Genomic DNA, 14,135 nt, shown 5'->3' with positions numbered 1-14,135 from the left:
CCAAAAACAGAGCTTTAGAAAGCATTATGAAGGTTCTCTCTGAGACCGTTAATGTGTCAGTAAAACCACTTGACAGTGTTTTTCAGTAGTAAATCTCTGGAGTCATAATCCCATGAATGAGCACTTTATTAAAGACCTCAAGCTTTTTATTGCCCATATTTTTTATAACTTTTATTATTTTGGCAGGAACTTGATCCCAAAGTGAATGTGTTTCACAAGTCTGAACAACATTGCATCACCGGTCATTTACAAGGGTAAAGACACTTACATAAGAAGAGGAATAAATTCTATACTTCTTAATGTGCTCTTACAACATATTGTCATTTCCTATTGCTCATCTCCAAAAATGCAGTTTATAGACAAACTCAATTCTTCATAATTTTCTAGGCTTGAAAAGTTAGTAATCACTATCTATAATCAAATTAACGTCATTCATTCACTGAGGAAATTTGCACAGCTATTCATCTTTACTGTTCCCCTAACAAATAATTTTTGGCACCAGACTTGTATGTAGGAAGCAGCCGTGAATCTATATATAAAGGGGATTACTGTTAAAAGTAAGACAACATCATGACCAGGGTTCAAATCATTTGCCACTTAATAGCTGTGCATACTGAGCACAGTACATAACCTCTCTGAGCACCTAGCAAAATGACTATGCTAATGGCAAGTGACTGGCGTTGTTGTTGTTCAGTCACTCAGTCGTGTCCGACTCTATGCGACTCCATGGACTGCAGCACGCCAGGCTTCCCTGTCCAACACCATCTCCCAGAGTTTGCTCAAATTCATCGTGTTCACTGAGTTGGTAAGACCATCCAACCATCCTGTCCTCTGTCATCCCCTTCTCCTGTCTTCAATTGTTCCCAGTATCTGGGTCTTTTCTAATGAGTCAGCTCTTCACATCAGGTGGTCAAAGTGCTGGAGCTTCAACTTCAGCATCAGTCCTTCCAATGAATATTCAGGGTTGATTTCCTTTAGGATTGACTGGTTTTATCTCCTGGCAGTCCAAGGGACTCTCAAGAGTCTTCTCCAACAACACAGTTCAAAAGCATCAGTTCTTCAGTGCTCAGCCTCCTTTATGGTTCAACACTCACATCCATACATGTACTACTGGAAAAACCATACCTCTGACTAGATGAACCTTTGTCAGCAAAGTAATGTCTCTGCTTTTTAATATGCTGTCTATATTTGTCATAGCTTTTCTTCCAAGGAGTAAAAGTCTTTTAATTTCATGTCTTTTAATTTCACCATCTGCAGTGATTTTGGGGCCCAGAAAAGTAAAGTTTCTCAGTGTTTCCATTGTTTCCCCATCTACTTGCCATGAAGTGATGGGACTGGATGCCATGATCTTAGTATTTTTAATATTGAGTTTTAAGCCAGCTTTTTCACTCTCCTCTTTCACCTTCATCAACAGGCTCTTCAGTTCTTCTTCACTTTCTGCCATAAGGGTGGTGTCATCTGCATATCTGAGGTTACTGATATTTCTCCCAGCAAACTTGATTCCAGCTTGTGCTTCATCCAGCCAAGTGTTTCTCATGATGTACTCTGCATAGAAGTCAAATAAGCAAGGTGACAATATATAGCCTTGACGTACTCCTTTTCCAATTTTGAACCAGCCCGTTGTTCCATGTCCAGTTCTAACTGTTGCTTCTTGACCTGAATACAGATTTCTCAGGAGGCAGGTAAGGTGGTCTGGCATTCCCATCCCTTGCAGAATTTTCCAGTTTGTTGTGATCTACACAGTCAAGGGTTTTACCGTAGTCAATGAGGCAGAAGTAGATGTTTTTCTGGAATTCTCTTGCTTTTTCAATGATCCAACGGATGCTGGCAATTTGATCTCTGGCTCCTCTGCCTTTTCTAAATCCAGCTTGAACATCTGGAAGTTCTCACTTCATGTACTGTTGAAGCCTAGCTTGGAGAATTTTGAGCCTTACTTTGCTAGCATGTGAAATGAGTACAATTGTGCAGTAGTTTGAACATTCTTTGGCATTGCCCTTCTTTGGGATTGGAATGAAAACTGACCTTTTCCAGTCCTGTGGCCGGCCACTGCTGAGTTTTCCAAATTTCCAAGTGATTGGTAAATTGTGACTATTATACTCATGATTGCTGACAGTACTAAAGTAAAAACTCTGAGAGTCATAAATTTCACTAAGAAAGTTTACTTATAGGTAAAATACTGAAAGTGTCATTTTTAAATAATCTTATTTATATTTATTTATAAGACATATATATATATATTTATAAGACAAAGCAAATGAGTAAATATTATTATTAGGATCCAAAAGATAACTCATATAAAGTAAAAGGATATTAAGAAAACTCTAAAATATTACTTTTAATTAAAAATGTGAGAATTACACAGCACTATCCTCAATGTGATGTGGCAGCCTGGATGCGAGGGGCTTTGAAGGAGAACAGACACATGTATATGTATGGCTGAATCCCTTCACTGTTCATCTGAAACTATCACAGTATTGTTAATCAGCTATACTCCAATATCAAATAAAAAGTTCCCAAAAGTATCAGCATTAATTCATTTCTAAAAAAGCATTTCTAGCTTTATCCACTAAAAGCAATGACATCCCAATAGCAATGAGCATACCTAAAGCCTGAATCTTGGTTGCTAAGCACTCTTCCCCAGTAAAAGGAGCCAAAATTCCATAGAGAACAGGCTGATTTTAGTTCTGTGGTCTGAAAATTGTAAGTGAGCCTAAGATATCTTCTGTTTAAAAGCACAGAAGCATTGAAAGACTAAAGGAGTCAAGTTATAAGGTCACAGAGACAATCTTGCAGGGACTCCTTCTGGCCAAACATGGAGGATTTGGAAAGCCAAAAGGAGAATAATTGATTATTAATAGTAAGTAAATAAAATTCCATGTGTCCATAGATTTGAAAATAATAAGAAAGAAAATAAAAAGCTTTTCTTTAGGAAGAATGTTGACTAATAAGTAGAAGGAATGATGAAATTTGAATATTACCACTTTGCCACCCCTGATATAAATTAATCCAGGCAAGAACCAATAGATGAAAACATCACTAGGTAACTCAAGGGGAACAGAAATAAATAATCTGCCAACTCTCACCCTACAGATACCTTCAGATCAGATCAGATCAGATCAGTCACTCAGTCGTGTCCGACTCTTTGAGACCCCATGAATTGCAGCACGCCAGGCCTCCCTGTCCATCACCAACTCCCGGAGTTCACTGAGACTCACGTCCATCGAGTCAGTGATGCCATCCAGCCATCTCATCCTCTGTCGTCCCCTTCTCCTCTTGCCCCAATCCCTCCCAGCATCAGAGTCTTTTCCAATGAGTCAACTCTTCGCATGAGGTGGCCAAAGTACTGGAGTTTCAGCTTTAGCATCATTCCTTCCAAAGAAATCCCCGGGCTGATCTCCTTCAGAATGGACTGGTTGGATCTCCTTGCAGTCCAAGGGACTCTCAAGAGTCTTCTCCAACACCACAGTTCAAAAGCATCAATTCTTCGGTGCTCAGCCTTCTTCACAGTCCAACTCTCACATCCATACATGACCACAGGAAAAACCACAGCCTTGACTAGACGAACCTTTATTGGCAAAGTAATGTCTCTGCTTTTCAATATGCTATCTAGGTTGGTCATAACTTTCCTTCCAAGGAGTAAGCATCTTTTAATTTCATGGCTGCAGTCACCATCTGCAGTGATTTTGGAGCCCAGAAAAATAAAGTCTGACACTGTTTCCCCATCTATTTCCCATGAAGTGATGGGACCAGATGCCATGATCTTCGTTTTCTGAATGTTGAGCTTTAAGCCAACTTTTTCACTCTCCTCTTTCACTTTCATCAAGAGGCTTTTGAGTTCCTCTTCACTTTCTGCCATAAGGGTGGTGTCATCTGCATATCTGAGGTTATTGATATTTCTCCCTGCAATCTTGATTCCAGCTTGTGTTTCTTCTAGTCCAGCATTTCTCATGATGTACTCTACATATAAGTAAATAAGCAGGGTGACAATATACAGCCTTGACGGACTCCTTTTCCTATCTGGAACCAGTCTGTTGTTCCATGTCCAGTTCTAACTCTTGCTTCCTGACTTGCATACAGGTTTCTCAAGAGGCAGGTCAGGTGGTCTGGTATTCCCATCTCTTTCAGAATTTTCCAGTTTATTGTGATCCACATAGTCAAAGGCTTTGGCATAGTCAATAAAGCAGAAATAGATGTTTTTCTGGAACTCTCTTGCTTTTTCCATGATCCAGCAGATGTTGGCAATTTGATCTCTGGCTCCTCTGCCTTTTCTAAAACCAGCTTGAACATCAGGAAGTTCACGGTTCACATATTGCTGAAGCCTGGCTTGGAGAATTTTGAGCATTACTTTACTAGTGTGTGAGATGAGTGCAACTGTGCGGTAGTTTGAGCATTCTTTGGCATTGCCTTTCTTTGGGATTGGAATGAAAACTGACCTTTTCCAGTCCTGTGGCCACTGCTGAGTTTTCCAAATTTGCTGTCATATTGAGTGCAGCACTTTCATAGCATCATCTTTCAGGATTTGGAATAGCTCAACTGGAATTCTATCAACTCCACTCGCTTTGTTCATAGCGATGCTTTCTAAGGCCCACTTGAGTTCACATTCCAGGATGTCTGGCTCTAGGTCAGTGATCACACCATCCTGATTATCTGGGTCGTGAAGATCTTTTTTGTACAGTTCTTCTGTGTACTCTTGCCATCTTTTCTTAATATCTTCTGTTTCTGTTAGGTCCATACCATTTCTGTCCTTTATCAAGCCCATCTTTGCATGAAATGTTCCCTTGGTATCTCTGATTTTCTTGAAGAGATCTCTAGTCTTTCCCATTCTGTTGTTTTCCTCTATTTCTTTGCATTGATTGCTGAAGAAGGCTTTCTTATCTCTTCTTGCTATTCTTTGGAACTCTGCATTCAGATGTTTATATGTTTCCTTTTCTCCTTACTTGGCTTCAGAAAATAAAATGTACCTTTTCACCGAAGATATGGGCAATCAAACAGTTTCAGCAACAATGGAACAATCTAACACTATTTGCTTCTAATGCAATTCAATATGAAGTTTACAACTTTATCTTTGAAATATTCCTGCCAAAAAGGTTTAACCTGAATCCAATACTGCCTCTAAATCCAACTTTACCTGTATAGGGTATAGTTAAGCAAGTTAAATACATCTTGAAGAAACAATCAGGCCACCGCTTTGTACTCTGTATGAGAAGTCAATAACATCTTTTTTAATGCTATTAAAAAAAAAACTATAAAAGCCTAAAAATAACCAAAAAATGCAATGGATGAACCTAGAACGTACTGCAATTTGGGGAAAAAAACAGCTATAAAAGACATTCTTGTAGAAAATGATTACATTTGAAAGTCAATATTAGATGTTTATTATCTATTGCTGTGTAAAAAATTAGCCCAAACTTAATGGCTTAACACAACAAACATCTATTATCTCACAGCTCTATGAGCCAGAAATCTGGGACCGACTTAGCTGGATGTTTCTGATTCAAGGTCTCTCATAAGGCTATAATCAAACTGTTGACCAGGGCTACCATCATCTCAAGATTCAGCTGAACGAGGATTCACTTCCAGTCTCACTCATATGGTAGGTGATAGGCCTCAGTTCCTGGGCTCCTGGGCCATGCAACTTCTACCTGAGTGCCCCCCATGTAACACCTGGCTTCCCTCAAAAGCAGTGACTCAAGAGAATTCAAGAGAGTGTATCTAAGACAAAAGCCACAGTGTTTTTATAAGCCAATCTCCAAAGTGAGATTTGACCACCACTTCTGACATATTCCGGTCACAGGAAGTGAGCCACTTCATCCAGCCCACAAGGGGAGGGAGATTAAACTTCACATTTCAAGAGTACAAAAAAGGAGGCTTGGAAACCTCCATGAGTAATCGATACTGTGGCATCACTGTTGACTTTTAGATGTGATAATGATATTGTGGTCATGTAGGATAATGTCCTTATTCTTAAGCTTCAGTGGTCAGAAACAATACATATAACGTCTAAACCTATTTTCAAGTGATTCTGCAAATATGTGTACATGTGTACCAGGTAATAAAGCAAATACAGAAAAATGGTAACAATTGTTGCATTTGGATGTATAATAAATGGATGCTCACTGTATTCCTTCACCCTTTCTATATGTGTTTGACATTTTTCTTAAGAAAAAGCTGGAAAAAAATAATTATTTGAATGGTATCCCCTCAAAATTCAAATGCTGAAGCCCTAACATCCAGTATGATGGTGTTTGGAGATGGGGCCATTGAGGGATAATTATCTTCAGATGGAGCCATGGGGGTGGGGTCCTCGTGTTGGGATTAGTGGCTTATAAAAGACACCAGGGATCTTGCTAATTCAGTCTGCCATGTGAAGATACGGCAAGACAGTGGGTGTCTGCAAGCCAGGAAGAGAACTCTTACCCCCTTGATCTTGGACTTCCCCACCTCCGGAAATATGAGAAATAAATGTCTGCTTTTCAAGCCACCCAGTGTATGGCATTTTGTTATGAGAGCTGAAGCAGACTAAGACAAGGTGTTGAAATGATTGGAGTGACTTGGTAATGATGGTAAAAATCTTTTCTCCTTTCACACGGTTAATGTGACAGAAGAAGAAATCTAGTGGTCAGAAGGGCTCTTTGATGCAGGGAATTGGAGAGAAATAGAAATTATTATCATTACTGGATCACTTTCACATTCCAACTTCCCATGTCACCTCACCCCGGCAGTGATGTCACCATAGACATGGAAGACCTCAGGATTTCCCACGAAGATAGCTCCTTCACTGAGTCCTGCCAATTCCAGAACCCCCTTCACAGCCTGCGGGACGCCACTGAAACTTCACCCCTCATGGAGCCTCTTTTTCTCAGCATTAGTCAGTCTTTCATTTTAAACTCCATCTCCTTTACTCTTCAATTTTCTCCTACGTATTTTACTAACTGACGGCACTAGCTTACTTTTGGTTTTGGAAATTAACCCCTATCATTAATCCCACAATTAGTTTCTTTGACAGAAAATTTTAAAAAGGATTATATAGTGTTTAAAAAAACATACAGTATTAATTCCCATGCTCAAACAGGTTCTCACTCATTTGGAAGGATCAAGCAACTAATTATATAAATAAAAGTTCAGAGGTAAGACTCACTTCCCTTGGGCAATGTCTCTCAAATTTAAAACCCCTATATCCTTTCAGCCAGCAAGTCTACTTTTGGGATTTTTGTCTTGCTGACAGAGTCTCACATATGAGAAATGATGGATTATTCCTAGCGGCCTTGTATATAATACTGTGTAGTACCTTACCAACTTTTCAAAATAAACAGAGAAACATTGAGTGTGCAAAGTTGTTGCCATGTGTGTTAAACAATAAATAAAAAGAATAAATATATGCATATAGAGTATTTGTAGAAAGGTATATAAGAAATTATTAACAGAGGTTGCCTCTAGAGAGAGCAACTGGGTGGTGGGGGGGAAGGGATTGGGGGACACTTCTCACCACATTCTCCTGTGTCCACTTAGAATTTTGTATCTTGTGAATGCATTGCCTCTTTGTTTAAAAAATAATAATAAGTTAAAAAAATTTTTACTCCTTATAATTCAACCAAATAAGACACTTTAGTACACATGTTTTACTTATTAAGTGTTTTGCATTTCTTTTTTTCTAATTAGAAAAAAGCTGTATCCAGAGGCCTGATCAGGTCACAGAGTCCCATGTGCCCCCCAGCCCTTCTGCCGAGAGAAGCCTTTGGGAATTGTGGTCGGTGACACCAGTATGCTCATCCACACCTGATTTTGAGTTTCTGCCTCATAAACATGATCACAGATGCACACACGTGCTCCACATACTGTACCTGGCTCAGCTGGCCTTTCTCTTCAATGTAGGAGGCAGCTTTTTTCTGCTCTCTGTTTACTTCTGAAGCCAGCCTCATGATTGTCTCTCTGCTAGCTTTTGCCTCCATCTCATGGACATTTATAGTCTCTTCAAGAGCAACAATTTGTCCCTTCACAAATGCATTTTCCTTGCACAGCTCTCCAAGCTGAAGAGAAAGCAATTACAGCTGTCCTGTAAAAATTAGTAATTTCATACTACTCTCTCTAAGCAACTCTGATCTATGTACCCCAGTGATCACATTATCACATGAAAACAGTAAAGGCACTGTTCCTCCATCCACTCAAAACATAACATTTTCAAAGGCAGCCTCTAAACTCTCTTGTTATGGGCAGACAGGATAGGCAAATTGAAATTAATCAAAAGGTAGCTACAAGGCAACAATGATGAGCATTCAGCCAAAAGCTTTCAGACAGAACAGGCATTGGCAGGCCCCTGGCTGCTAAACACTCCAGGGATGGTGATGTTTCTACAGAGTTACAGCAGGCAAGCAAGGAAGTTCAATTCAGTCCACGTCCGCTGGCACCAACTGATTATAAAGTGTCACCTGGCACAGAGGAGGAATACAGAGAAGAAGGCAGGACTCTCTTTATTTCAAAAGAAAGTCCTTCTAATTAATATAAGCATAGAAAAAGTCCTGAATAACATGCACAAACCGTGGTTATCATTGGGACTAGCTGGGCTTTTCACTCTTCATGTTGTGCATTTGAGGGGCTAGCTGGGAACATTAATAAGATCTGTATGATTTAGAAGGAGGGAAAATAAAACCAACCAGGCTCTTGGGCCCCAGGGAAACAGCCATGCAGACAGCACAAGGATGCCTGTAGGAAGACCTGAAACTCCACAAGACATGGCCAGCATATGTGTTAGGACAATCTGGGGAAGTGACGCATCTTTAGCCTCAACAATTTGCCAACATGGTGCCCTGCTCCTGAATCAGGGCTGTTCCCTCTCTCTTGAACACTTTTCCTTTCCAACATCCTTTTATTAAAAAAAAAAAAAAGAAAAGAGAGAAAATTTTTAATTTTATATTGGAGTATAGTTGATTAACAGTGTTGTGATAGTTTCCAGTGGACAGCAGAGGGATTCAGCCATACATACCCATGTATCCAATCTCTCCCTAAACTCCCCTCCCATCCAGGCACATAACATTGAGCAGAGTTCCTCGTGCTATACAGTGGTTTCAATATCCCTTAAAAGTCCCCATTCCAGAGGGCACACTTTAGCCAGTCTACCTAAACTAGCATTCCATGCCTCTAACATGCTTTATGGTCTTTCCCCCGAACCTGATTTGTACTTCTTCACTGCACCTTTTACTCAGGGGGGTAATATTGTATACTTATTTGTTTATTGCCTCTGCATCTTGACCCACAACAGTGGAAGCTCTTAGGTGGGCACAGACTTCATCTTGTCTCATTCACTACTCTATCCCAACACCCAGAATACTGTCTATCACATTGTAATCACTCACTCAATATTTGGGAAGTGGATGGATGGATGTCAAATAAGTTCTTAGAAACCCTTCTTTTCTACCATCTTTCTTTCCTTCAGTTCAGTTCAGTTGCTCAGTTGTATCTGACTCTGTGACCCCATGGACTGCAGCACACTAGGCCTCCCTGTCCATCACCAACTCCCGGAGTTTACTCAAACTCATGTCCATTGAGTCAGTGATGCCATCCAACTATCTCATCCTCTGTCGTCCCCTTCTTCTCCTGCCTTCAATCTTTCCCAGCATCAGGGTCTTTTCCAATGAGTCAGCTCTTTGCATGAGGTGGCCAAAGTATTGGAGTTTCAGTTTCAACATCAGTCCTTCCAATGAATATTCAGGACTGATTTCCTTTAGGATGGACTGGTTGGAAATCCTTGCAGTCCAAGGGACTCTCAAGAGTCTTCTCCAACACCACAGTTCAAAAGCATCAATTCTTCAGCCCTCAGCCTTCTTTATAGTCCAACTCTCACATCCATACATGAGTACTGGAAAAACCATAGCCTTGACTAGATGGACTGTTGTTGGCAAAGTAATGTCTCTGCTTTTTAACATGCTGTCTAGGTTGGTCATAACTTTTCTTCCAAGGAGTAAGCGTCTTTTAATTTCATGGCTGCAGTCACCATCTGAAGTGATTTTGGAGCCCAAAGAAAATAAAGTCTGCCACTGTTTCCCACAGTTTCCCTATTTACCATGAAGTGATGTTAAGCCAACTTTTTCACTTTCTTCTTTCACTTTCATCAAGAGGCTCTTTAGTTCTTCTTCACTTTCTGCCATAAGGATGGTGTCATTTGCATTTCTGAGGCTATTGATATTTCTCCTGGCAATCCTGATTCCAGTTTGTGCTTCATCCAGCCCAGCGTTTCTCATGATGTACTCTGCATACAAGTTAACTAAGCAGGGTGACAATATACAGCCTTGACGTACTCCTTTTCCTATTTGGAACCAGTCTGTTATTCCATGTCCAGTTCTAACTGTTGCTCCCTGACCTGCTTACAGATTTCTCAAGAGGCAGGTTTCCTTAGAGGGTGTGTATACATGTATTTATGAGGTGAAGAGAATAAGGGAATGGTTTTGAAACTGGAGAGGTTTTGGTAACCTCAGGGAACACCTGGTGAGTGTTGAAGACAGCAGGCTTTTTACTCTTGACCAATGATTTCTATGTAAGTGGGGAGCGGGAGTTCCCTGATGATCCAGGGGTTAAGAACTGGCCTTCCAAAGCATGGGACATGGATTAGATCCCTTGTCAGGAAGCATGCCTCAGGGCAACCAAGCTCATGCACCGCAACTAGAGAAGCCGTCATGCACTGCAACGAAGACCCAAGTGCAGCCAAAATAAAGAAATAAGGTGAGGAGTTGCTACGTGATTGAGATGCTAAAGCTCTAGGGTCCCAGTATCTGTTTAAAAATATAGGTTATATTATCATTCAGGTACAGTGAGGCCAACAAATCAGGAGAGACTGAAAGAGTTTGCTGTTCTCAGCTCCTGAGAGAAGGGGGCACATCATGCCATGTAGGGCCACCCAGGGAGCACCAGGGCTGGGCAGGAGACAGAGGGAGCAACAGGGTGAAAACATGTTTTCCACAGGAAGAAAGAGGTGAGGCAGGGTGGGCAGGCTTAGGGTTGCCTAGTTTGAAGAATTTCAGTGGGTTCTGGAGTGTGGGAGCCATCTCTAGTTATCCGGCACCTGGCTCTGGGGTGATTGGTTGGATAGTGGCCCAGAGAGTAAAAATCTGCTAGAAGAAGTGGTTGGGGTGTGGGCTGCTCTGAGTTCGGTGGTTTGCATAGGAAAGCTGTGCACCCAGGGGAGTCATTTACTAGGAACTGGCTCACCCTGGAACTCAAGGTCAGCAAGGCCCCAGATGTCAAGGCATCAGAAGAAAATAAAAAGGCGAGGTTAATATGGTTTCAACACAGGTTAGTACTTGGAGATTGCCTGTGAGGTGGGAAAGGGTGTCTTAAGGAAGAAGCATTTTAATTGTCTTCTCTTTTCCCCACCACTTGCTTTAAAGATAAGCTTCCAAACTACAGTGCAAAGTAGACTTTTACAGCCAGCCTTCCTCGTCACGTGTGAGCAACAGAGAGGAGGAGAAAGAGCTGAATCTAGCGCCTTGAGGGAATTAGATGGACCTGGGACGGAGCAACCAAAATTCATCAGTGAGGTGGAACTTCCTGAAGTAAAATGAAATCATTTCACAGCTCTCCCAGGGTACACACGGGATGTTTACTAATAAACCACTGAGGGGAGGCCTTTGAGAATGGCCATATCCCCAGTGTTCAGGGCAGGACTATTCACAACATCCAAGACATGGAAGCAACCTAAATGTCCATCAGCAGGGGAATGGATAAAGAAGATGTGGTACATATATATAAGGAATATTATTCAGCCATAAAAAAGGATGAAATAATGCCATTTGCCACAACATTGATGGACCTAGAGATTTTCACCCCTAGAGTCTGGGATTAACATAAACACACCACTGTATATAAAACTAGGATCTACTGTATAGCACAGAAAATCATACTCAATATTTTATAATGTCTGGGATTAACATAAACACACCACTGTATATAAAACTAGGATCTACTGTATAGCACCGAAAACTATACTCAATATTTTATAATGTCTGGGATTAACATAAACACACCACTGTATATAAAACTAGGATCTACTCTATAGCACAGAAAATCATACTCAATATTTTATAGTAACTTGTAAGGGAAAAGAATTTGAAAAAGAATATATATATATACACACACACCCGTATATGTAACTGAATTATAGGTATATGAATCACTTCACTGTATACCTGAAACTAATACAACATTGTAAATCAAGTATACTTCAATTTTAAAGAATAAACAAATAAAACACTGTTTTAAAAAAGAATGGCTGCATGGAAAGCCATTCAGAAGCAAGGGTAGGTACAGAGATATGGTGCCCATTCAAATACCTTCAGGTTCCCTAATGAATCACTGCAAGCCAAGTGAATTATTCAGTTGATATCATTAATTTCCATCTCAATGGCAACCTACCATCATAGCAGGATTTTTATTTTTTGGCTTAAGCATAAAATTAAAAAGTACTATAGAGCTAATCTTAGCCTGACACACAAGTATCCCCAAAATGACACGCAGCTGGTTCTGGTTTTTAGTTGTGTGTATGTGTTTCTGACTGTACCTAAAACAAACAAAAATCTTCCTAAAATATATCATTTAAATGAATAATTGCTTTTATTTGACAATCTAAATATATTTTAAGCAAAAAATCAATCCCTTCTGGAGATTAAGTAAGTATTGGTCACTCAGTCATTTTCAACTCTTTGTGACCCCATGGACTGTAGCCCACCAGGCTCTTCTATCCATGGCATTCTCCAGGCAAGAACACTGGAGTGGGTTGCCATTGTCTCCTCCAGGGGATCTTCCCAACCCAGAGATTGAACCTGGGTCTCCTGCACTGCAGGCAGATTATTTACCATCTGAGCCAGAGAGAACTTCTGGAGAAAAATTAATCCCAAATAATGCTAGAAAGAATCTTGGAATTGAGGCTCAGAGAGGTGGTATGGTTTTTCCCAGATCACACAGTTGGTTAATGCTGTACTGGCTCCTGTCCTGTTCTCCTGCACCCCAAGACTTAACCTCAGCTCCTCTTCATGGCACACATCAGAACAACTATTCAATGCATAGTCATTTTAGTCTTCATACAAGCACCTTAAGAATTAAATCTTCATCTGATGCTTTTTCATTCTTCTCTGGATCTAAGCAGTCACGAAGTTGAGCCAGAAATTCCTCATGTTTCCTGCAATTCTGTGAGACTTGATTCTTATTCTCCTCGTTTTCCTTTAAACATTTTCTATTGGTCAAATAAGAAGTAAGTTTTAACACCAAAGAAGATAACATTCATCAAAGTTCAGTACTTGAGCCCTCTGTTGGGAAATAACCAATCATCATTTTCAACACAACATAGTTTCCCAGATACAGAGTACATAATTGTTTTAAAAGCCTAGTTAAAGAAGGAGAAAAGTGGAAGCAACTCTGGAGCACCTATACTTTGCAAAAATGTAGGGAGATCTTCATGTCATCTTAGCAAGGAAGACAGGTTATCTGCCTCCTGTCCTTGACCTTTTAGGATCTGCAGAAGGGGCAGGTGGTCCTCTAGATCAGGGGTCCCCAACCTCTGGGTCAAAGACCAGTACCTGCTGTCAGATCAGTGGCAGCATTAGATGAGAAATGAAGTGCACAATAAATTCAATGTGCTTGAATCATCCTGAAACCACCCCCACCACTCCCAATCCATGGAAAATCTATCTTTCATGAGATAGGTCTCTGGTGCCAAAAAGGTTGGAGTCTGTTGCTCTAGATCAAACACGGATCCATGACTCAGTTGAGGCTTCATGGGGGAAGAAAGAAAGTAATGCTACAGTGGGCTTAGAGACCAATCTTTGGTCACTATACAATGATCCATAAGGGTTACTTAGAGCATTCCTTGGTTCACGGCCAAGGGTGAAGTGAAGTCGCTCAGTTGTGTCCAACTCTTTTCGACCCCATGGACTGTAGCCTACCACACTCCTCTGTCCATGGGATTTTCCAAGCAAGAATACTGGAGTGGGTTGCCATTTCCTTCTCCAGAGGATCTTCCCAACCCAGGGATCGATCCCAGGTCTCCTGCATTGTAGGCAAACACTTTACCATCTGAGCCACCAGGGAAGTCGATTAAATATAATTAAAAAATACATCAGAAGCAGAGGATGTGCCCACCTCTAGAGAAG

At 40.7% G+C, this 14,135-nt stretch overlaps 1 protein-coding gene across 4 annotated transcripts in view; it reads right to left on the bottom strand.

Moving 5' to 3' along the window:
• CCDC170 (coiled-coil domain containing 170) overlaps window positions 1-14,135 on the bottom strand; it is a 97,427-nt gene that overhangs the window by 46,635 nt on the left and 36,657 nt on the right. For 3 of the 4 annotated variants that reach the window (XM_010808688.4, XM_002690340.7, XM_024997064.2), the window contains exons 4-5: window positions 13,078-13,219; window positions 7,842-8,027 (exon numbers count right to left, since the gene is read on the bottom strand). In XM_010808688.4, coding sequence (XP_010806990.2) covers window positions 7,842-8,027; window positions 13,078-13,219 — 328 coding nt within the window. The remainder of the gene's footprint in view (window positions 1-7,841; window positions 8,028-13,077; window positions 13,220-14,135) is intronic. The other variant, XM_010808689.4, reaches the window with a different exon arrangement.

The sequence above is a fragment of the Bos taurus genome, chromosome 9 (genome assembly GCF_002263795.3).
Source record: "Bos taurus isolate L1 Dominette 01449 registration number 42190680 breed Hereford chromosome 9, ARS-UCD2.0, whole genome shotgun sequence".
Lineage (NCBI taxonomy): Eukaryota > Metazoa > Chordata > Mammalia > Artiodactyla > Bovidae > Bos > Bos taurus.
The sequence above is the reverse complement of the archived record's forward strand: the minus strand, read 5'-3'. Positions and strand labels throughout refer to the sequence as shown.